The sequence below is a fragment of the Ammospiza caudacuta genome, chromosome 8, assembly GCF_027887145.1.
Source record: "Ammospiza caudacuta isolate bAmmCau1 chromosome 8, bAmmCau1.pri, whole genome shotgun sequence".
NCBI lineage: Eukaryota > Metazoa > Chordata > Aves > Passeriformes > Passerellidae > Ammospiza > Ammospiza caudacuta.
This window is the reverse complement of record NC_080600.1, coordinates 19,132,982-19,158,472: the sequence shown is the minus strand read 5'-3', so window position 1 is coordinate 19,158,472 and position 25,491 is coordinate 19,132,982. Positions and strand designations below refer to the sequence as shown.

The following is a 25,491-nucleotide window of genomic DNA, read 5'->3' as shown; positions in this document are numbered from 1 at the left end:
TTACCATTGTACAGGAGTGAATGTAAATTGCAGAAGCTCTGAGTAGCTTAAAATGCAGCAGTACATCAGTTTTGCAACACAGATCAGTATTACCCTGTTATTTCAGTGTTTTGTTTCATGGATCCAGTAGTTCCTATTAAAATTTTAAACCTAATTCGCAGTGGTTTTTTTTGTTGAAACTTAAAGCCCTGCATGAGATTATGCACAGGCACTTGAAAAAATGCCATTCCCTCCATGATCTTCTTTTCTACTGGGGGCAACTTTTGTCTAAGATGTATTGCTCTTGCCTGCAGGATGTATCAGCTCCTGTACTATTAAGCTCATTTTCAGAAGAAAGCAGTGAATGCTTCCTTCAGTTGCTTTTGAATTTGGTAAAGTTCATCTCTGAATGAGAGGTTTTTCTGTAGGAAGTCTACCTTGTTCTTTCCTTCACAAAGTAACTCATTGAAGCTATTCCTTTCTACCTTTTCTTTCTATAAGAAAAGGTAATGTCTTTACTTTTGAGTACCCAGAATGCATTACAGTGATGAGGAGCCACTAAATATGCAGATCAGTAGTGCTCAATATAAGAAAGATGCAAGCAAGCTCTTGTAGCTTACAGTGTTTAGGGCTGTTATAATGCAATTATAAAATCTTCAGAAAAGAAGCTTTGCTTTTCTATGTGATGGCAGAAGAAACTCGACTGTACAAAATGCTTTTAAATTTGTTTTTCCAAATAGTAAATTTTGATCAACTTGGCATAGGTAGTAGCAGTGAGACAAATAAAAAAATCTATAAACCACAACCCACACCCTTATACCCAGCATGCTGCCAGTCTCCCTGCATTTCTGGTTGTGAAGTATTCTTAATTACTATCTGACCTGGATAAGTAACATTGAATTTCTTCATAAATAATAGTACTTGAAATATTTCACTGGTATATAAAACTGTTCTTTGTGTCTAAGCATATTGTACTGAAGTTTTAAAGTTTAAATAATTCACATGTATAAAAGCTTTGTTAACTTTTCAGGCCACTCAGATTTTCTGTCAACACATTTCTTAAAATTAAGGGAACTGTAAGTTAAGGAAATACTCATGTTTAAATCAATCTGGCTTCACATGTCTTAGCTGAGAAGCCTCATAAAGAACTGAGATGTACTGAACCTTGTCTCTTGTGCATCTGTCACCTTCCTCACTTTGTCTTAACTGACCTTGGCCCTCTCAGGTAGCCAGACTTGATTTAATCTGCGATTTGGTGCCATACTTTCAGTTTCCAAGTTCTGAGGAACTGGCAACAAGTCTCAGTGTAGTTTCTCTGTGTATCTGAAACCATCTTGAGCATCTTGTGTGGAGGGGTTGGAAATGGTAGAGCTTCACAAAAGCATGCAAGGAGACAGGTTATAGCTATTTCCTTCTACTTTGTGGCAAACACATACTAAATATGTCTCTGACATTTTGTTTCTAGGAAATCACCTTTTTAAATTTTAAAATAAGAATTAACAAAAAATGGGATTTTTACTCAAAGGCCTTCTTATTACCAATACTTCTATTCGTACACCTTCCCTGTATTTTTCTCAAAAGCAACGAAACAGGCATTGAATTGAAATAGTGTGTTTATCCAGGAGCACATGCAAGAAATAGGACATTTGGTATCTCCTGCTGCTCTCTGTCTTTTGGAGTGTTACTCATTTGTCCATGTCACCTGTTGTGCTCACCTAAGCAACAAAAATGTCTTCTCTGACCTTTGTTCTTGCAATTAGAGATGTTGCTATTAGTCAACAACTATAGTACAATTAAGGCAACCTTAAAAAAGCTGTTTCTGGTGATGATAACTTTATAGTGTGAAATTGAAATTACCCATGAGATTTTGTTTGCTTATTCTCTTCAAATAATTTAAAAAAAACATGGTTGTGAGAGTCCCCATCATAATCTGATTAGTGGATACAACTGTGCTCATTAAAATGTCCTGAGCTTAATTAATCTGTAAGGTTTTATAATTGTTGTTCTATTTTATTCTCAGCAAATATGCTCATCTATCTTTGCTTGTGATATTTACTTCACCCAGCTTCCTTTCAATTGTGTGATAAATCTTGTCTTTTTACACTGCAGTTTTTAGTGCTGTCAAGTTATTTACTAACCAGTGCTGTTGTTTCAATATGTAGTTAATAATTAACATGGAACCAGATCATTTTATGAAGGGTTTTTTATGATGACTTTTAAAAACCCTAGGAGAGGTTGAAAATACCACTATGGTTCATAAGGATTTATTGGAAATAACAATATGCTCTCAGGTGATGTGTCTCTAGTCTAAATTGCCTGCTAGGTTTAAGATAAGCCAGTGATAGTAATGTCTTGGCTCACAGGAGTCAACTCAGGTTTATTAAGAATTTTCACTCATAAATTCAGGATAACATTGTGCCTGTACTTTCAGATCCTAAAACAAGGTTTTGTATACAGTTCAGCAGAATTAAAATGCTACAGAGTTGCCTTAATTTCCATTGAGAATTGGGATTGAGATCAAGGGGTTTATGTAGGACATTGTATTTTCTCCCATTTGGATGCAAGCAACTCAATTCTTTGAAGAGATTCAGACAACATTTTAACCCTTATTTACTTGTTTGATGCTCTTCAGAATAGATGGCTTGTTTTTTCTCTGAGAAATTCTATTTTAAAATTTGGTTTAAAGTGTGGCAACAGAGAAATTAGGAGTATGTCTAGTTTAGGGGTTGCCTATCAAATAGAGGCAAGACAAATTTGTGTTCTATTTTCCTTAGGCTATCATTTATTTTCTTTGCTACAGTGTTGAGGAGGTTTTGTTGAGAATGAAGATGGGCAGTTTGGTTTGTAGAATGCCCAGTGCTAAGGAGAGAATTTTTAAAGATAATTCCTTCCTCTACTGAGATATACTGGGAGACCTCCATATTATCTTTGTGGCCAGTTAAGATTTTTGGAAGAACTTTGTCTGCAAATTTATCATTCACATATGTACACAGACACACACACACAGAGGTGTATTTTTATATGGGTACATATGGGTACTTTAACATCTCTAAGCATATGGAACAAATGGTTAAATATACTGTTAGTCACTGATTCAGGACAATATACTGTTAGTCACTGATTCAGTAAGTTCCTTAGACTGGAGGAAACTGATAAGTTTTAAATTAACTCAATATGAAACTTTAGCAAAGTAAATAAAATTGCAGCCCACAGAGTTAAGGAGGAATACTTAACTTCCTGCAGGAATGAAAGTGCCTTTGATCTAAACAGGCAAAGTAATTCTTAGTACCTTGTATTCAAGGGCTGCGATCCCAGCTGAGGAAGCTCTATGGTAATCACAGACTCTGGTTCCCTGGGACAATGTGGAAGCATCTTGGGAAAATACTGGATGAGTGATCTGAGAGTATTCAGGTCCTTGCCATGCTGTAGATTGACTCTCACATGGGACCCAGCTATTGGACTTGGGTGAAGATTTCTGATTTCCTGGAGTATAATAGAAAACATTTTTCCTACTTTAACTTTTTAGCAAAGTATTTCCCCTGTATCATTTTACATTCCTTTTTAGTGTTTTTACCTTTTAGGCAGAGTGCAGCAAAAGCTATATTTCAATATCTCTTCTTTGCACCATATTTTCACGAAATTAGTCATTCTCATGTCTCACTTCTTGATATCCATGTGAATTGCTGGTGAGTCTGTATACCACCATCAGACAGAAGAAGGGTCTGGTCTATGACTATTGCATTAGTACCTAAAGGGCACTAATTAGATATTGAGAGATGCATCTGAGTGTTTGGTGTTCATATTGGCTGTTGTAAGCTTAGTGTTCAGCCATTGATAAGGACCCACAAAAAGGGATGTACACCTCAGACATCTGGGGAAAAAGTTTTAAGTTACCCTTGTATGCTTCTGTTTATTTCATAGAGTGGGCTCTGCCAGTTTTTTCATGTTTTTATGCTTAATATGGCTTGGTTAATGTTTCTGAGACACCTGGGGCTTTGACTGATTATACTGTTGGCCACTGCATTGTGCAGACGTGCCTGTGCATTCTGGATTACAGGAAATGCTGTAGCTGTTCTACAAAGATTTAGTCAAAGCTAAAAAAAGTCATCTAACTGCCATCTGTCTTGTGGCTCTCCCATCTATGCAATCTTCAGGCTCCAGCATTACTTGCACACAGAATCACATCCTGATAGTCTCTCTAGCTTTGCAGTGAAGGTGCTCTAAATATTCATGATGTTATGTATATACCATTATTAGAAATCCTGGGCTTTAAGCACACTGTCATCCATTGTTCAGTAAACACAATTACATTGCCCTATCGTTCATCTCTAATGAATCCATGCTAATTGATTAATCAGTGCTGTTGCTCCACTGTGATAATCCCATATGAGGAATAGAAGTAACGTAACTAGCAATTACTAATATACATTGCACACTGAGGAAAAGTTAACATAATACCCTGTAATAATAATACATCATGCACAGGGCAAATGCAGATCAGCAGGAGCAGAGCATGGCCCCAGCCAGGCCTGTCATTCCCTGGCACAGCTCTGTCTTTTGGGAGAAGAAGTGGCCAGGTGGACTGGACTGTAGTGGTCTTTGTGTGTGTGACCCAGGGATTACTGGCACAGGGACTATGCCAGGCTGTCCCCAATGAGTGGGGTGTTACAAAAAGGCATGTCTGAGAAGATATGGCAGTCTTTTTCATAGTTTCCTCTCATGCTGGTTACTAGGATGACTGCCTTCTTGGCTTAAATAGGGCTATGGCTGTAGCTGTTGAAGTAAGAGAAGAAACATTTTTATACCTTTGCAGCATCTTACTGATGTTGCTATTCCAAAGCAGTGACTACAAATTTCTGATCCAAGTCAAAGCTTAACGTTGGTTCTCACAGGCTGTGAGCAGTGCTTGGTAGGCTGCTGGTAACCATGTGGTTATTCTTTTTGTTACAGAATCAATGGATCTGTGGATTCCTGCTGACCAACCTAGCATGTTTAAGGCATCTCATTATACATGCCATTCACAAAGGGAATTAACAGAAAAGTATCAAATGCAATCTTTAATGAAGACTCATTTAAACTTTGAAAATGGATTTGATTTTTAAATTTCGGAAACCCCACTGTCACTGGTGGTGGGGAAGACACATGTAATTTAATTTTGATGCAAAAACAGGTGAAGTCATTAAAGAATTTTTTGCAAGGAATAGAGATGCAAGGTTAAAGTATCACTTATACATTGAGCTCTTGGGTAATATATGTTTTTTAGAAGCCTTTCAGGTAATATTGAGGGCATATTGTTGTAATGAAAGCAGAAGGTTTTGATTCAGTAGTGCAATTACATATGTTAAGTTTCCTTTATCGTGCGTTAGGTTTTTGGGATTTGTTTTTAAGTGTTCAGAATTAGTATGTGGTTGGAATAAAATTCAGATTTTATGTGTGGGAGAAGTAGGGATGTGGCATCATAATACTATTGTCTAGGTAAGATTTAGATGTCCTCTAAGTATTACTTTCATGAAGAAGTTATCCTGATGTAATGCATAGTGGGTTAAGAGATTTTTTTTCTTTACTTTAAAAAAGGAATTCTCTCTAAATGAAAAAGAAATTAGTCAAAATGTAGCTTTGTAGTTTGCAAATCTCTTGTAAAATGTTTTGTCAATTAAATCTTGGGAGGCTTCAAGCAGTGAGTCAAGCCAGGGAAGGTCATGCTGGTATTCTCTTGGTCTGAGAAAATTTGGTAGATTTTCTTGTAGAAACATTAATTTCTTTCCTGTTTTTTGCAATGTTAATTGCCTACTGGCAGTTTGCAACCAAAATAAGGGACTAGTGTGCATTTGTGGAGCTAATGATAGTACACTTTTAAATTATGCTTGTTGCTATGGGAATAATTGCTTACAAATAATTTCTATAGTAACTCAGATGTCCAAAGTTTATACACTTTTAAAAAATATATATTTTTGTCTCTAAGTGGATGATACAAAAAAAAAAAAATCACAAATTTTAGCTTGGAAACACCTGCTTCTTCGGTGCCTTGGCACTGTTGATACCACTGCTAAATATTCTTTATAAATAAAAGGTCACCCATGTATTTCTGGACAATAAATTTAACAACAGTTTTTAAAATATGAAACTAGAATAAAAACACCACAAGGTAAATAAAATGAAAATATTAATGTCCTAGCAGATAGCAGGTCAGCCAAAATATTTCAAGTGCTCTAAGCATGGCTTAGTTCAAATCAATAAACTTGCTGAGATGCAAATACTACAGACTCACGCAGAAAGTCCTCCTGATACTGCTCTGTAGTGACTCTGTAGGCTTGCAGTGCAGGCAGAGACCTCATAGGCAATTAAAATCAGCATGATAAATGGGGACAGTGCTAATAAACGTATCCTCTTTTTTAAAGGTGCCAGTGATTATATGGTTGGCCAGTTAACTGCATCCTTTAGGTAAATATTCCAATAGTGACAGCTCCCTAAAATTGTAAACATATACCATATTACTTATGTTTCCAGTAGTTTTTTGTTTGGTGTTGGTGTGTGTGGCTTGTTTGGTTTGGAGGTTTTTTTCACCCTTACTGGAGCATTTCCATTTATTTTAGGAATTGGTTTTGGGCCAATGAAGGTGCCAAATCCTAATATTTATCAATATACTATCAAAGCTTCTTTTAAAAGCAGCTTTCTGCTGTAGGGGGGACAGAATATAAGAAAATAAAGGTAGTGTAGAAAGTAATCTTACCCCTAAGGGGTTGCAGCTGGGCCAATTAGCAAAGATGAGGAACAGGCCTGACTTTAACAGGCCACAGCTGTAAGCAATGAGAAAAGAGTGCTATAAAAGAGCGGGGTGTCTGGTTGAGAAGGGAGCTGGAGTCACTTGGCTGCTTTGTGAAGAAGAGTCAGTGCTCTGGGGAGCTGTCCATGAGAAAACACCAAGAAGGTATGGAACTTTTGTGATAAGGAGACAAAAGTATGGAACCCTCTGCAATAAGACGACAATTTCCTGTTTTGGAAAAGGCATTGCTCACACCTCAGTCTAGAAATTGTTAAAACTTCTGAGCCTAAGTCCAGAGTTTTATGTGTATGACAGCTTCTTCTGGAGACTTTTAACTGAGGTCTTTTTTTACATTTTTCTCCTTTTCTCAGCCCTTCATAAATTGAAGTACTCAGGCACTCTAGCTGCACCTCTTCCTTCACTTCACTTTTGCAAGAAAGATGTGAACTCTCTAGCACTGTTATAAATAGTGAATTTTTTTCTCAGTGATAGAGAAGTTTTTAATATGAGGATTCTTGGAGTTCTCGTGCCAAAATCATGTGTAACAATTTTGAACCCCAGGCATAAAGTAATCCTTGGTTCTCTTAATAATGAAGAATTTACTGTTTATGTAGGACTTTAGGAAACAGAGTATTGCTTTTTCCATGCAGACAGTGGTTCTCAGCTAGATTTTTGAATGATTAGCATGAAACAGATTGGGAGTAGGTATAGCAGGAAGGATCAGGGAGAGCATTTTGAAGGTTGATGTTGGCAAGGTGTGTTTTACATACAGAAGTTGAACATGTCCAGAAGAGCTCAGTGGGAGTGCAGTGGAGGGAAGCCTGGCTAGTGTAGCTTGTGTCCCTGAAGAACTGAAGCTCCCCTGGTGTTGGTTACAGCTGATTCTGGTGCTCCCTGGGAGCTATGTTTGATACTAACAGTATCTTCCCAATGTAGAAGGCAGGGACTCCAAGGTGTCTGCTGGCTTGGGGCCAGTAATAATTAGGAGGGTAGAGGGGGTTACCTCCCACACTTAGCCCAGGAGATGGGTACCCTTCCCTGGTGTCATGGCTCAGCACATCCTGTGTGCTACTAAGAATTTTCCCTCATGTTATTCTGACTGAAGTTGTGGACCACTGAGCTAAAGCAGAAGCAATCACTTTGAAAATGTGTGTCTATGTGTGCATGATGTTCCTGTCCCATAGTTCCTAAAGATACTGGGCACTCCCTTGGACTACACATGTGATAGCTGGCTCTGAATCTGCTTCAGTGCCAGCTCAGCCAGAGTACTTGGACATGCTGGGGACTGGGATTTCAGGCAGCTCAGTGTTTGCACTGAGCAGTGTGCAATCCACCAGTGCAGTCCAGCTGTAATGATGACCCTCAGCAGAGAATTGTTACAAACAATTTGGGGGAATAATTTCTTACTCCAGACTGATTCTCAGGAGAGTGTCCATTTATGCCCTTGGTTTTAAATGCCAAGATCACAACTCACTACAATATTCAAGAAATCCATTGGTAGTTGAGGGGAAAAAATATTGCTGTTGTGGTTCCTGAAACTGTCATGTAATTGCTAAAAGCTGTACTATATTATGGCTTTTCTTTGTGCTCTGCTAATTAAACATGAATCCACTTGGATGTTATTAAAAATATCTGAAGACATACAGCTATTCTTATGTTGAAAAATATCTTTTACCAGTCCAGTTGAATACGTTTCAATTGACAAGATTGAAAGAGGCTGTGTGATTCTTATTTTCATAATAGTTGGCTGCCTAAAAATCATCTTTAGCAAGTGATTAATTGCATTTGTAGATACAGCACAATTGCATCAATTATCCATTTCAAATTAATTTCATTCTGAATAGTTGAGAGGATGATGTAGTTTAATCAGTAAGTGAAATGGAAGTATTGTAAGCTGTTTAGAAATACTTCCCACGTTCTATGGCACAGTGATTTCAATCAAGCAGACCACTGGAAAAATAAGCAATACACAGTAATAAACATTAATACTTTTCCTTCAGTTTAGCAGCATTTTGTTAGCCTCCTTTGCATTGATTTCCACCTTTGATGTATTGATTTTAGCAATGCAGTGTGAATTTTATTTTATTATTCTTACTTAGGAGGAAAAAAAGGAAAGTTATATTAAATTAAAAAATTAATCTGGAATTTTTTGAGGCATTGTTATGCATGCCTTTGCAATACTAAACCATTCTTGCATATATTTTAGGAAGCAGTTTTGGATTTTTATGTAAAGATGTGTGGACTGGAAGATTGGAAGTTAGTCTGTTGTTATCTTGGTAATGAAAGATTAGCCAAGCAAATGAAATGCAGATGTTGACACCAACTTCATATCTAATCCTTGAATGAGTGAACAACACCCAAAACCACAAGTGGTGCCCAACACAATTGCTCACCACCTCCTGACTGATGTTCAGCTTGATCACTGAGTAGTGTTTGGCCTCTCCCAGCCAGCTCCCCCCAGTTTGTCCTGACCACAATGTTCTAGGCTGTGAAATAACTCTTCAGCTGTCCCAGCTGTGCTCACTTATGTGCACCCCCTCTCTGACAGAGTGTGCAAAACTGAGAAGTCCTTGACTTAGGGCTAGCGCTATTCAATAACAACCAAAATATCAGTAGTTTATCAACATCATTCTCTTACTAAATCCCAGACATAGTACTGTGCCAGGTACTAGGAAGAAAATTAATTCTGTCCCAGTCCAAACCAAGATCCCTCAGTTACAAAAGTTTTTTCCTACACAGAGGTGTTACTGCTACAGTTATAGTACAGGTTTCTACTTACTGGAAGCTTGTTATGTATTTCCCTTGTCAGATTGTTCCGTGGCCTAGGGATAATGTGACTCTGTAAAGATAAAACAAATGTTTTCTCTATGAAGGGTTTTATTGCCACATCTTCAATCAGGCCTGTTGTGAATTTAAGGCTAAATGGAGGAGGAGATGCTGATACTGAATATTTTGAAAGCTTGTGGTGTGCTGCATTCTTCGTTTTGCAAACTGAGGCTGAAGAGTATCAGAATGAAGGGCAGTGGTTATTGTGATTGAACTAAGTTTCTTAGCTGTTTCAGGAATACACAACTTAGATTTTGTCCCAACAGACCAAGTGAGCCACAGAGAAGCCTTTTGGACCTAAAAAGCTATGTACAGTTGGCCAGAACTTGAAAACAGCATAGAATGCTACTGCTGGGCATTACAGCAAGATATGTCTAACTTTGCTTCAGATAGGGTTATAGTATTTTAACCTGTGCTTGGTTATATTATTCCAGAACAGCAAAGGGCCTTTCTGTATGTGTTCCATGAGTTATGTGGTCTTCTCTATGCAATGTCAGGTATTGCATTTGTTGTTCTAGGTAAAGGTAAACAACTTTATAACACAGGCTAATTGGTTTGGGAATATTTATGAAAGTGTTGATTTTTAAAGCTAAGTATAGTGCTGTGGCTTTTAAAACTCATTCTGGCTGTCAGAAATGCTCACATGATCCTGAAAGTGTTGCTAAAAATGTTCAATTTTTAAATACAGTAATTAAAATTGTCTGTTGTGAGAGCAGTAGATGAGACATTTCCTGCATTTGTAAACTAAGCATCCCTTTCACCCCCAGGTTTCCTTGCATCTCACTGTTTATGTTGGTGAGATCTGAACTCTTACTGAACCTTCTTGGAAGAAGGTTTGCTGTTGGCCAAGCAGGGAGAGGGAGTTCTGCAGCCTGCCACCCTGCTCCATGACCTTCTGCTCTTTGATTTGGATACTTTTCCTTTGTTTTAAAGAGCTGAGGCCCTCAGGGAATACAGTACTGGAAACTGGAACTTCAGACATACATTTTCACTTTTAACTTTGTCATTAGAAGAAAGTCTCAGATAAAGATACTTTCCCTTGGGTATACCAGACTGTTTGAGTCCTAATTTGAGTAGATGTGTTTATTTCTTCTATTAATAGATCTTATATCCTTCAAGTTTATTGCTAGTGTTTGATGACCATTTTATACTTTCAAGAGCATCCTGCACTCAGAATTTTCTTCAGTTCTTTATTTAGAGTTCTCTTTCTCTAAATTTATCTATTTTGGGATTTTTCTCATGTTGGCTATTGTATAATAAGCTTTTTCAATGATAGGATGGTTTTTGCTACACAGCTTTCCTAAAAATGATGTGTTGGCAATTTTATGCTACCCAAAAACTTACTTGTCTTAAGAATGAATTGTGTTCCGAGCCTGCTAGACAGACTTGAGGTGATTTAGGGCCTTTCTATAGTGACTGGTGGCCTGTGAATATTTCTGAAGTTTTCTTGCTGAGCTAGGTGGTGTAGTCTGTTCTTGAGTGAATGTGCAAACTTCAGCTGCAGAAGAACCTCAACAAAAGATTTCGTTTCAGTTAAAATGGAACTCAAAACTACACTCTAGCCAGAGTTTAGGTAACAAATGGTAACAAACTAGTACAGGTTTTTTTTTGGAGATACCAAAATCCATATTTTTTGGGTTGCTATGATAATGAGGAAAAAGAGCTGTGGGACTGGTGGGCAGCCTAGATGTCGAAGCAGCTACTGCTGTGTTGGCTGCTCAGGGCTGCATCCTTTTAAATACAAATTATTGGTTTGACCATTTTCAGTCAATTCTGTCTCTGTCTCTTTTTCTAGCAAAAAAATGGATACTTTGTCTCTGTCCAAAAGTGCCACTATTGCTTTTCTTCTCAAATATTTTGTGGGTTTTACGAAACAAGCCTTTTCAAAAATTAAAGAAAAAGACTGTAGACTTGGTCATACTCCCTAAGCTCAATAAGACTATAACTGACTCATCATGTTTATTGCTGGGGCAAACATATGCCCATGCTGACTTGAGAAGAGTGGATGTTCACAAAGGAGAAAATGTCACTACTGGTACGTACTCTGTCACTCCTGCTGCCTCATGTACCTCTTTACCTAACTTGAGAGCTGTCACATAAGGAATACAAGACTCTTCCTGGCATTTGGGTTGCAGTTGTTTGCAGAGGGCTATTTAATAGAATCAGTCTCTTCTACTTACACCTAATTTGAAGAACGTGCTTTTAGTAGCACTAAGAAGAATTGCTTAATTCAAATTATGCCTATGTAAATAAATTTTAAAATTACACTGTTCTTAGATGCTTATGCTTCCTTGGCTTTTGCTTTTACCACACGATTTTGCATTTTATTCCTGTGTCCTAAGTGAATACTGCAATTCTGTCGCTGTAAATCTGTTGCAATGTCAGCTGAATTTGAGTCAAGGTTTGTTAGTCAGTTTGTCCTTAATCCTGCTACTATTGAGAAACTGACTATCAGTCTTTAAACATTGAACGAGAGATTGAGCATTTTTATGTGTATTGGGTCATTATCTTTTGACAGTGTCTTTAATTGTGCATTGTTGGTTTGCTATTATTCTGCTTGTTTGTCAGGAGATGATCTGTTTAAATTTACTGTGCTTCTAATGTAATGCTCAAGTATGAAAGGAATTTGTCCATTTATAGTGATTGTTACGTGACTGGAGCTCTAATGTCATTCTGAGAGAGCTCACTTAGAATGTCAGTGTTATGATTCATGTTTCCTTGATCAGTTAAGCCTTCAAATATATCTGGCTTTGTGTTTATTGACTTGAGCATGTGATAATCTGTGATATGTGGGAGCACTATACTCCTACAAATCTAAACAGGCAGTGGTGTGCAGGATGGGGCCTCGGACACTGAGCTTTTTCTGACATCCTTCAGCACACTTCTCTCCAGTTAGGAGAGGATAACTTTTCTTTAGAAGCTTTTACCCTTAAATTTAAACAAGCAAAGCCTCCACACCACAATAAAAAAACACACCAACCCAAAAAAACCCATAAATAAAATAAACAATGCAAACTGTAAGTGTAATGGACTCCAAATTTCATCCTGTAATTCCTCACAGAAGGTTTATCTTGTGGAAAGATTAAAATGTGGATGTGTATGACTGTCAGGTGCCTCACAAGGCTACCCTATTATTTTTTGGCACTGGAACAATCATGCCTTGAAACATGAGACATGTTTATCAATCTGTTTTTGAAGATCTCTTCCAAAGGTCTGATACCTCTAGTATCTATTACAATCCTCTTATCAAACTTCAAGATACTTTCTCCTGGTCTGGCCTTTAGCAGAAAAGAAGGCTGTTTGTTGCCATCTTTCTGTAAGGACCTCTTGCTTATCTTGGAGTCTTACTGTGCTCTTAGCAATGTTGTGCTGTGCCACACAGCAAATTAAAGTGTGAGATTATACTTGTTGATTAAATTTTTTTTATTTCTGGTCAAAAAATCTGTGAATCAGTCAACAGATACAAGATACAAGATTGTGTTCTGAACCTCTGTGTTTATCATTGCTGGGAAATCTGTTTCCCAAGAAGTGGGAGATAAGGCACAAGCATGGATGTAATCTCAGCACAGCAATAACAGCAGTAACCAAAAGCCCAGAGACAGAGGAGTAGCATAGCTTATGTTGCTTGTGTAGACTGCAAGGGAGGCTTCAGATGGCAAAACACTTCTGAGGCATGAGTAGCATGTTCTGTGTCATGTACTGTGTTGCAGTCAGTGTCTGGGAGAAAAGGATCTAGTGAATCACAACCCTGAATCTGCTCATGGTGTGACGATGTTTAACTTTCCATAAAGAAGGGCCTTTGTAGCACCAGTGTTTTCAGTGGGAGGCTAGCGGAGGTTAGCATGGTTGCGAGCATTATTGTTAAAATTGTGTCTGATTTTTGTTGGTAATGCACTGCTTGAGGTCAAACTCTTGATTTATGAGATTAGTATGGAATATACTTCATATAACAACAACTGTTCCTTGACATGTGATTCCGCTGTGGAAAGTGATTGGAAGAGATGGCACATACTCAATACGTAGCTTTTCTAAGTGGTTCTTTATTAGTGACGGAAGTTGACTTTGAGTGAACTATATTGGTCTTGCAGTTGAAGCCAAGTCTATTGGCTTCTGCTCTAATTAACACACAAGGAGCATCACTACCAGTATTCTGGGTTCAGAATCACCATGCAAACCAAAAAGGGTCCAGCTTGGTTTATATCTCAAGGGTTTGCTTACAATGCTGCTCATGATTTTGAAGCACAAGGCAACCCACACTTGCCCCCAACTCTCTTGATACTTAGAAACTAAAAATAAGTTCTACCAATCTTTGAGGGACTGGAAACACCAAACCTTTAGAACCTCATATTTTGAGAGAAGCTGAAACTTCTAATAACTGGTGCAGAACTTTTATTGCAAATTAAATTACCTATCTAGTTGGCTTTGTTCTTTGAAATTAATTTATAGTATTGCTACCTTTTGCCTTGAGACAACTTAATATGGCAAGTGTATACACTGGAAAACTGTACCACTGCAACAACAAAAAATAATGATTAACTTTAGCCTTTATCTAGTTAGGATCAGGCTCTGAATTGGATTCTCTTAGTGTGTTGACAGCTGAAGATTTATGTCTTCCAGCTCTATTCCTGTTGCACAGTTGACAGAAGTGACCTCTCCAAAAAAGGTCTTTGTTACAGATTTTGCTCTGTTTACGTTATTGCCATAAGGGTTGGGATGAAGTACAGTATGTTAAAGCTAATACATCACCTGCTGACAGTGGTCTTATCTCGTTGGTAACTATTTCCCTCTCTCAGTATGAAAAAAATGCAAACATGGAGTGCAAGGATCACAAAAAGAAAGTTAAATAGTAGTTTTCAAGAGCTTTAGCATTGTCCATCTGTGTGCACTGTACTTTTGTGTCTGATTGTCCAAATGGCTGCATAATTTCTTTTTCCGGGAAGCTACTCTGAAAATATGTCTTTGCTAGATAAACACTGCCAAGGGATAGAGCACAAAAAAAAGCTGTTTGGTTTACTCAGGGTCTGTGTCATCTCTTGGGAGAAAGGAAGTGTCTCAGAGTGGGAGAGAATGGCATTCAGGTTAGATAGGCAAAGAAGAAGGTAAAGCAGTACAACTTGAAGACATTAAGCTTCTCCAGTGGAAGGGCGGTGGGATTGGCACAAGGAGCAGGACTTTAGATACCTTCCTATTTGTCCAAATGCTGTCACAAGTGATCCATCCAGAATGAGTCTTTTAGTCCTCACTGTCAGTGAGATGATGTAATTTCAAGAATGAATTTCTCTTCAAATACAGATTTTAAAACATAAACACGGCATTATATATGTTTTATTATTATGCATTATTATGTACATAGTTTCAATATACCCTTTGAAATCTCTCAACAGGGTGCTTCCCAGGCATCTTTTCAGGATGGGGAGATGAACCTCACTGGACCCACAGAACTGCTGTTGGCTCAGAGGGCCCGGCTCCCTAGCAGGTAGGAACATCTTCTGTTTGGTGCTGGCTCAAGTGTGGTTTGTCAATTTATGCAATACAAGACTGACTTCTCACTCCAGCTGCACCTCTGGTTCTGCACTGTGCTTCTTATCACCATGATCTCTTCCTCCTCCTGCCTTTCCCACCCTAAAATTGCATTTGATTCACATAACAGAGCACATATTTGAGCATGACTATGTCTTGCACTCATTGATGAATATGAAGGAATTTTTGTGCTGTTTGTAGTATAAAGGTAGGGGGGAAATCTAGGTTTTGGTTTTTATTCAGTCCTGCAAGTGTTTCATGTCTTAAGATAGAGAATGTTTGTAATCATATATCTCAATAAATAACTATTTAACTGAACTGTATAATCCTAAAATTATCTCCTTTAAGTGTCATCTCCAGTATTGAGTGGTAAGGTTATTACTTTGCTATATCCTGTAGTAGGTTTTGTATCTGTGTGAATACACAGTGTAAACCATTGCTAATATTTGCAATATTTCCCTGTGCATTCTTTCACTAAAGAAGCCTGGTGGAATAAATCCTTTTCTTCTCTGCAGTTATAACAAACTAGAGATGGCCTGTGCTGTTCTATCTGAATGTGGTCATGGTTCCATTGACGTTTTAGGAAATAACTTATTTTAACCAGTCTAAATTTTAAACAACACTTAAATATATAATCTCCATTGGAAACCAGTGGAATAAAACTTGAGAGCTGCATAGTGGAAACTAGAGGAGAAGAAATTAGGTGTTCTCAAGAAGTTCAGTAATGAGTAACAATGTTTATTGTTCCTGAAATCAAAGGGAAAATTCTAAATGGCTGAAATGAAATTGAAAAAATAATGGGCTTGTAGATAGCACTTGTTACACGAAATTATCAAGCCAGGGTGCCTTAATTTCAGAGAGTAAGTTGGTCAGATCCTTGGTAGTGTTGGAGTGTTTTCATGCTGCTGATTTTCTATCTCATCATAAGCTCAAATTTCAGTTTTGACTGGTGATTCAGGTTGTGTTGAAGTCAACTTTCTGGGTAGGTAGAGGAATTCAGTACTTTGTCCATTATCTTATGTTTGTTGCAGAACTCTTGAGATATATATAGCATGTTGTATAATTAAATTAAAAAGTGTTACATGACAAACCTCTATGTGACAGTTAAAATGTGAAAAATTAATCTGTTTCAATTTTAATGATGGCAGATAGTCATTTGCTATAATTCTGCAGCTTATAGTTGTTTGTCAAAACAGTATAAGATAAAACTCATGAAATAAACAGTACCTGTATGCCTTAATCTTAGAGCATTTATCCTTGCAAACATCTGAGAGAAAAACAAGTCTTAATATTCCCTTTTTACCTACATGGGGTCTGTGAAAGAGGCATGAATATGTACCCCATGCCTGTGGGGAAGTTAGCAAGAGCAGGGACTTGAACATTGCTGGTGATCTGGGCCATGCCAGGATTTGTGGAGAAGGATCACTTTTCCTTTCACAGCATTTCAAGGCAAATAAAAATTTGTCTTTCCCTTTAAGAGAATTAATTTCTCAGTTTTTCTTGTTCTTTGAGTCATAATTTCTGTAGTTTCATGGGCAATTTCATCATCTTGGTACAGTTGTGTTTTTCAACTCAGTCTCTCTGGGGTTTTTGCTCTCTCTTGAAGGCCTCCTTGTCACCCAGTTCCTATGCCATTTTGTAATTCCTTCTGCCTGCTGATACTGATGCATATTTTTAGAATGGTGTCATAATGAAAAGGAACTGGAGTGCTTTTCCAGCTTTCCCTGCACCTGCTGGGCCTCTAAGTTACACGCCTGCTGATTAGTGTTCATCATGCAGGTATAGAACTTAGTTCAGTCACTAATGCGTATTTTCTGTTTGTGGAATGTTGCTAAAGATTTCTACAGCTTGTTTCACCTGAGGTAATTATTATGCATCACCAAATATATGCACTCATTTGTCTCTTGATCCGTTAATTTGTAATGGGGATTAATCAAGCTCTGTGCACACTGTTCATATTTACTGTTTTCCTTATGCCTTTACTAGGGTGTTTTAGGCTATCTAAGTCCTCTTAGGAATTTTCTGAGAGCATATTATTGTTTATCGAGTTAAACAATTCATTGCTTGCATTTGGGATTCTTCAGAAGGAGGTTGTGGTACTTGTTTGCTTCATTATTCGGTGGCTTTTGGAAACGTTGACAATGACAAAACCCCTTGTGATACTTTTCAGAGGTATTCGGATTTCTCAAGTGGCTAGGTCTACTCTGTCACAAACCAGACAAGAATAAGCTTAGGTTTCTGTAGATGTCTTACAATTTTTGCTGAATTCTGCAAACTGTCTTGACATAGGAACGTGGAAGGAAGAGTGATAAAGAATATAGATGGGGCCCACTTGATTGATGTTAGGGTATCAATCAAGTAAGTGTTGAACAGACAGGGAGAAAAGGGAAAGCTGGCCGGAACAGGGTATTCCCAAGAATCTTTTTGCATTGGTAATAGTTTTTTTCTTTTTGAGATGAATTGTCTTAATCTTGATTGAGATTGCATTGTCTGAAAAATATTGGCCAAAACCAACCAACCAAGTAAATAAAAATCAAAACACAATGGAGAGAAAGGAGCAGTTTTACATAGTCACAGTAGAGTAATAACCATAATATGCCTTATTTGTGGTTGCTGTGTTCTGAGGTGGTTTTTAAAAACAGTTTTACCTGCAAGAATTGAGATGGGTACTATAAGGAATTTTTCATCAAAATTGTGAATTATATTGGAGTATTTTTAAAATATTCCACTTTTTCAATGAACATGAGAAGTTCTGAATGCAGTATTTTGTAAAGCAAAGTTAGTTCATAGCTCTGTGAAATTCACAGGAATTTCAAAAGTCAATGAATTTAAAATTTATAGCAATGATTTGATTTTTGTTTGGCTTTTCTTGTGAGTCAAGTTTTTCAACTGTTTTTCCAAAAGTGTTTTCATTAGGAGTAGAAGGTTTATAAAGGGAAATAATGAGTCACTAGAGACCATCTGTCTGTCTCAATTATCTTTATTTGATTGAATGCAAGTAAGGAAGGTTTTATTAATAAAATAATAATAAATAATAAGGCTATTTTTTCACAAGCAGTAAAAAAGCATCTTAATATCTAAATTGTCTTCTATGTGAAAGAGTTACTCAAAACTCTGCTTTGTTCAGGTGTTTTTCTTGTTGAATTTTAAAGTTGTTAGGGCCATGAGAGACCACCAGGTCATTAACCCTTCATTTAAATAAGCCACATCAAGAGATGTTAATACAGGTAATATTTCAGCATAATTGTGAGTTACTCCATGCTGTGGACAAAGGGCTATGGAGGAAGGAAGACTACTACTGGCTCTGCTGCTTTCCCTGTTTTCCTTCCTGTCACTGGGTTTGGTAAGCTTTAAGGCCTGTAATGCTTGAGCAAAATAGCAGCTTCTCATCTGAGAAAATGATCTGAGCCTTCTCATCAGAGCACCAACCTGTCTGAGGTCAGGGTCCCTTTCTAACTGCAGCCAATAATGGGTATTTCAGAGGGAAGCAGAGAAAGAGTGTCATGTTTAATATTGCATGATTAAGAAGCCTAGTCAGTTGAACTTTAAGATCCAGACTTGGATTGTTTTACATCCCTCACTCAAGCAGGAAAACGGTTTGATTTTAAAAAAGTCAATTCGCTGATTTAAGTAGGGGAAATCAATTTCACATGGAGTAAATGAGTGTCAGTATGGAGGGGTTTTGGCTTCTCTTCTTAGAAGTTAATGGGAAGTCCCTTTGCCTGGATTCTCTTAAAACATTTCACTGCAGAAGTACTGGGAAACTTTTCAGGACTGTATCCCTTGGGAGTCTGAAAATTTTGATTTGACCTTTTGCGAGTTGAATTTTACTATAGGAGAGATTTAAAACATTGGGTCATTGGAATGTTTTTCAATAGATTAAGTAATGGCAATTCTCTTGCAAATTCTGAAGGTGGCTTTTTTTGTTGTTGATTTTCAAGTAAAGATGATATTCAGGGTAAAGGAAGCCAAGCCAGTGTCATCAGTGTACAAAATTTTGTATTTCTCTGTGCCTTTTTTCATGTTCTGTACTAGGTCTGAAAGATTTTCATAGTAAGAGCAGTGTCTTGATACTCTGTAGATGATTAGGTAGGTGCTTGTCACAACTTTAAGCACTGAATTCCTTAGCACACTGTACATGGGAATACTGGTTTTGAAAAGCTTGCTTTTCTCAGTAAAAATTACTGTGTTAAGGAACAGTAAACACGAATCTGCTTGGAAGTGGATGTTTAGCTTAATAGCAGTGGATTAGTTGGAACGCAAAGGGTAATTTATGCATAGATAATTCATTATGTGTTTTCATTATGTTCGCTTTTGCTGTCTTCCCACTTCTTTTTAGCAGAGGTCAGGGTCAGTTCCTTGGTTTAAGCACTGTAGATACATAATTAAAGTGTAGCTGAAGCATTTTTTCCTTCTCTGTGTTTTCCTATTTTTAACCTACTGTGTCTTTCATTAGTCTAACAAAAGAGAATTGGAGCCATTTGATTTAAAGAAAAGACACAAAGCTCCAGTGCTTGCCAGCTATCTGATTTCTCTCTAAAACTTCAGGGTTAATCTTGTGAGGACTAACTAATTTTACTGGGGGAAAAAAAAAGTCTGGAACAACTAGATTAATGCATTTTAGTTAGAAGATGATTTGTTTCCTCTTCAAACCTGCAACTGGAAGATTGTGGCATTATTTCATAGTAAATATTTGAACTTATGGATAGTTTGTTTAGTGTTGTGTAGGATGGAGCAGCTGCTCTGTTCCTGTCTCTTACAAAAGATTGACCAGTTTCCTTAACTGTACCTGGAAAACTTACCCTTGCCTGCACATTGAGTTGCTTTCTCTCCTCCTTGTAGGGTGCTTTCTAGCCCTATTTAGATATTTTTCTGATTTTCATCATTTGCGTGTGTTCACATTACATAACATCTTGAGTTCCAGCTGCTTCTTCAGGACTTTCAAGACATTTTAAGCAAAGGCTTGAGCACCTAGCTGAAAACAGGGAAGGAAATATGTGAAAAAGGAGGAGGTGGATGAGAAGTGTGACAGGTTTAGTTTAGATGAATACTCTGAAAGCTTTCTTTGGATGAATTTTTTATCATCAGTACCTGTATTGGTTTAGTATATGAAAAAAGTACACAGCAGAGTCATCAGACTCTTTATTTGGATAAATCTGTGCATGCTTCCTCTTTAAAATGCCCTGTAGGAATTTGCCATGCCCTGTAAGCCTTTGCTCTCTACCAGACATCAACACCTTTTGTTGATGGATGCTCTCTCTTCTGGAATGGCAGTGTTGGAGGAAGAGGCATGAAACTGGAGGTGCAAGTGAAGAACATGCAAGGAGATACAGCTTAATAACTGCATCTGTGAGCTCTCTACATCTGGCTGACATTTAATTTGCCTTTTGCTTGGCTGTGGTCAATAAAAACACCACATAGCATGTTCAGAATATCAGCTGTGCTTTTCTGTTTGCAAGGGAAACATTGACATTCTGCACTAAAAGATTTTTTTGAGTTATGGCACCTTACTAATCGGTACCTTTTCTTAAAAATGCTTGAGAAAGTGTTGACTATGACTAAAATTGCGAAGGAAAATGCTACTGGAATGGTAAATACTTTGTGTTTACTCAAGCAGTAGGTTCTTGTGACATACACATGATGACAGGTTTTGCCCAGTAACCCATGCAGTAATCAGCTTTTCTGAGGTACTGTCTTCACTGTGTTGCAGAACAATTAATCTGCTTTAGGCTGTGCCTACTGCATTCTTCAAGAGTAATTCTACCAAGCCTTTGTAGCTGGGGAAGCTCAAAGCACCTCAGTGAACTCAGTCTTGCTGCAGCAACACATAATGTTTCTTTCTGGCAAGGGTTCCCTTTAAAGCATCTGTGTGCTCAGTGTTGGGTTGGGTTCTTCAGTGTTCTTGGGTTGTCTGCAGAGAAGCTTTCAGCTAATAGATCTTTTCCCATTGTGTAAATCACAAACTGCTAATTCTTGATACAGGTTTCAGGAGAGGGAGCTGTAGTATTCCACAGCCAGGACACTGCAAATCTGAGGAATAGATTGATTCACAATTTAATATGACCACTAAATGTGCAGCACTCTGTTTAAATTTTGCTTTCCATGTTGCCAGTACTGTGCATGCTCACTACTGTGTACACTTTCTCTATCTCTTTGCTGAACAGTACCTATCAGTGTTTTTAATAATATGCATGGCAAGCCTTGTTGACAAATGTGATAGATGGTAAAGAATCTGTCAGAAATCAATAATATGAAACAAAGAAGAATTTAAATAGTAAATGATGACAGCCTCTTCAGGCTAAAAATCAATAGTATAGCATCTTGGATCAGGTCATGCTGGACAGGTGTTCTCCCCTGAGTGAGACCTGAGGTACCTTCAGTGCAGCTAGGGGGAGGGAGGTGCCAGCATGTGTTGGAAGAAGGCTGAGTGCTGTGTTTCTGCCTGGGGTGAACTTTGCACTTCAGAGGAATTTCGCTGACATAAAGGCTTTTTAAAAGTTTGGTCTTTTTGACTCCTGTAATAATGTATCTCTATGCATTCCACAGAGTAGATTCTTCAAGATTTCCTGAGGTAGGAGTTCTGCCTGTTTCTTGAAGAGCAAGGAGGAGATACTCAGCCTACCGATGCTCCCAGCCTATGATCCCCAGCTAGGGATTTTCCTCTGGTTTTTTAATACTGATTTGATGGGCCAGACATGTGTTTTCTTTTACTGCAAAATGCATTTAAGATCTGTATGGGAGATTTCAAAGGGCAGTAGGTCACGAGTAGGTTACTAACTTCTCGAATTTTTTTTTTTCTTATTTAGGTATTTGTTTGTTTTTAAAATGTGTTGAATATTGCAAAAATTCTGTAAATTACATTCTTTTGTCACAGCTATCAGCCTGTAAGACAGTAATTCTGCTTTCTCCTACATCTTTCTTTAATTTTTTTAACCTAGCTCTGTCAATCTGAAGAGTCGTAGCACCTGTGTCCCCCATGTGCCTTTAGAGTTTAGTAATTAGTATTCTTAGAGCTCATCCTATTTAGAATCTCACTCAGCCATGCCCTGTTCCTGAATACTTTGTCCAGTACAGTATAAACTGTAAGCCAGCATGAAATAGTACAGTGCTGAGTTCAGCTGTCCTTGTGGGCAGATTAAACCTGCCTGAAGAGGGACAGAACAAGTGAATGATACCAAATGTGTCTGAATCGCTAATCTTGGAGGTTCTTAAACAAATGAAAAAAACCAAATCAAATCCCAGATGTTCTGGTTTTAAAATTTTTTAACTGTCATGCTTGCATAGGTATAATATAAAAAATAACATGTCCTCAAAGGTCCATGAAAGTTGGTGTCAAAGGCTGTTTTCTTCTTGGATGTAACTAAGAGTCCCATTTGTTTGAGAAGGAGAAGTCTATTTAGACTCATGGATTTTTAATTAACATTATAATTTCAAAGTTCTTAATACATGTATACAGTGTGCTCTTATTCTGAACATTTAGTGCTCTAGAACATCTGTAAGTTTTAGGATGTACCAAAATTTTTTAAAGTAATATATAATGTGCACGTGGGCTATTTGTTTTCACAAAGAAGCCTATTTTTCTTAGTGTGTACATTTCATGTTCAGTTTAAAAGTAAGTTTGTATGTTTTCTTTGGCTTTTGGCCTACTTATAACTCTGACTACATTGATTTAATATGACAGCTCACCTGTCTGTCGCAATAGCCCTCGAAAAAATTCCTGCTCTTTCTTACAGTTGCTTAGGAAGACAACTCCTCCCTAGAGCACACAGGGTTATTTGGGGACAGCTGTAATTTACTTAATTTTTCCCTGTGCAAATGAAAGCCCACTCACTACTTCTGATTTTTTTCTGAATCTAAAGGGGTTGGCTGCTTAATTTACTTATGCTTTTTGATTTTGTAGAAGTTCAAAAGACAATATAAGTAGCCCTTTAATTATCTTTCTTTGTGTGTTAAGAGAATTGGAGGAAGTAAAAGATGGAACTGAAAGAGGAGTTAATTTCCTATGCATGCATTTTTGAGGTTTTTTGGTAACCACACTGATTAGCTTTTCTAACCAGCCTCACCAGAAAAAAATGTATTAAAAAAAATCTTACAGGAAGATTTTTGTCAGGATTTCCCCATTTGATTAATGAAGTGGTGAATACAGGAAAGAAAAATCCACAAATGCCTGTTGATGGTGTCTGCTTTATAAATACAGTAACATGTATAACATGTAAATCTGTTACTTCGGGATCAGTGGTGGCTTGTTATTCAGGGTCTTTCCATTTAATATCTAGAGAACATCAGTTCATTACAGTGCCAGCATTCTTTAAAGAACAGTTTACAAAAAATAAAAGCTTCCCAAAACTCACTCTGTTCCCTAATTTAAAAAAAAAATTTATAAACTTATTTTTCAGTCTTATTCTATATTTAGCCAATCAAGCTAGGAATTATTGTATTTAGGGCAAATTGCTTCTCATTAATCATTGTGCAACTGGATAAAGATTCATAACAACAAAAAAATATTCCTGTGTTATTAAGAAGCAATGCCATATTTTGTCTAAGGTCATTTGAGTAATTGTGCTCCTTGTGAGAGGGCTCAGCTGTGCCGCTTGGGTTCATGTTGTACCTAATGTGGTGTGACTGTGTTGCCATTTCAGGGGCAATCACAGACTCCTGATGGGTTTCAGTGTGGATTCTTGCATCAAATCAAATGATCATAAAACCATGGTTCAGCAAGATCAGTCAACTGGTGCCAGAGGAAGTTGTGGTACTTGTGAAAAATCATCTGAGGTAGGGAGGGCAGGGTGGTAGTAAAGAATCTGCTTGGTTGTCTTATCTAGCGAACGTGTGCTCTCTAGACCTGGTGCACAGGGAAGGATCAGAAGTCTCTTTCTCTCTAGCAGTTTGCACTTGATCAGTTAGAGTGAGTGTTTAACTCAGGGCAGCATCTGAAGTGGCCATTTGGTTCAGTTTCACGTGTTCTGTGCACACTGAAGGATTGGCAGGCAAACAGAGCTCACAGCTGGAGTGTTCTGAATGGGTGTGCCCAGGAGTTGACTGCTGGCCACCGATCCTGGGTGCTGGGGGTGTTCAGTGCTGTGGGAGGGACTATTTTGGAAGATGGACACTATTGTGGAATGAAGGAACCATGTCTGCTGAAATGCAGACGTTGCTAAATTTTTTAGGTTCTAGCCAGTTCAAGTACCTTCCTTTTCCAGTCATGTCACCCAGAATAGAGTTAAGGTCACTGTGAGGCTGACAGTGTACAATAGTCAATAGGAAGTGAAACAGCACATGCCATGAAACAGCATAAGTCTGTCAGAGATAATACAGAGGTTTTTAATAACAGTGTTAGAGGAAGGAAACTTGATAAAATGAGCCGAGTTGCACTACTGATCACAATTTGTTTTGTTCTTTGTTCATCACAGAGGTTTTATGCAACTGAGGGAAGAAATCAGTATATTTAAATATAATTTGACTTGAAAGTCTCAATGTCCTTTCTGTGTGATCTTTGTGTTTTAATGTGGCCACATGGGAAAATTGAAGCAACTCACATGGAGCTTAAATTAAGAACATGTAAAATAACCCTCCCCTCTGCTTTTTTTTTTTTTTTGATGATTAAGTCTCTCCTCACATAAAAGCTTATTATTTAGTATTCTAATTAATTTACTTGAAGGTTAACTTACGAAAATGTCTACTATTTGATTTCTTTCCCTTTTAAAAAGCAGAAATGCTAATCTAAAATAATTAAAGAATTTCATGGCTGTTTTACTTTTCATTTTATTTTCATATATTAATGAGCTCTGAGTAAAATATTTTTTCTACCCTTTCTGCTATCTGATCAATCAGGAATTTGTTTTATTGATATATGGAGATATAGCGATATTCGAAGACTATGGAGAATTCTCTGAATAAGCTTATGAGATTTGTTTCCATGTGCTCTTTTTCAGTGAAATGACAAAAACAGTGGAGATTTCTGGAGAAGGTGGACCCTTGGGAATACATGTAGTGCCCTTTTTTTCATCCTTGAGTGGAAGGTAAGATAGTTTCTGCATTGCTCAAGGAGTATATTAATGAAAGAATTTCAGTTGTGCTTATCTTAAAATGCCTGTTTACCTGAAGGAAGACAAAAATTGGTCTATGATGCTCGTCCATTACCAAAATATTTACTAGTCCAAGTTCTGTATAAGGCAACCATAGAATCATTTAGGTTAGAAAAGACCTCAAAAATACTTGAGTCCAACCATTGACTGATCTCTCCATCTTGTTGACTAGACCACAGCCTGAAGTGCCATGTCCAATTGCTTTGAGTCAGTACTATCATCTGTATTCATATATGCCCTTTTAATTGTCCCAGCTTTTATTCTCTGAATGGTAAACTGGACTCAGTAGTTTTGTGTGGTGTTGGGTTGGTTTTCTTG

At 37.6% G+C, this 25,491-nt stretch overlaps 1 protein-coding gene across 2 annotated transcripts in view; it reads left to right on the top strand.

The window, feature by feature from the left end:
• Nucleotides 1-25,491, top strand: part of PARD3B (par-3 family cell polarity regulator beta) — a 387,748-nt gene that overhangs the window by 145,013 nt on the left and 217,244 nt on the right. For both annotated transcript variants that reach the window (XM_058809265.1, XM_058809264.1), the window contains exons 5-6: nucleotides 14,953-15,044; nucleotides 25,021-25,107. In XM_058809265.1, the coding sequence (XP_058665248.1) occupies nucleotides 14,953-15,044; nucleotides 25,021-25,107 (179 nt within the window). The remainder of the gene's footprint in view (nucleotides 1-14,952; nucleotides 15,045-25,020; nucleotides 25,108-25,491) is intronic.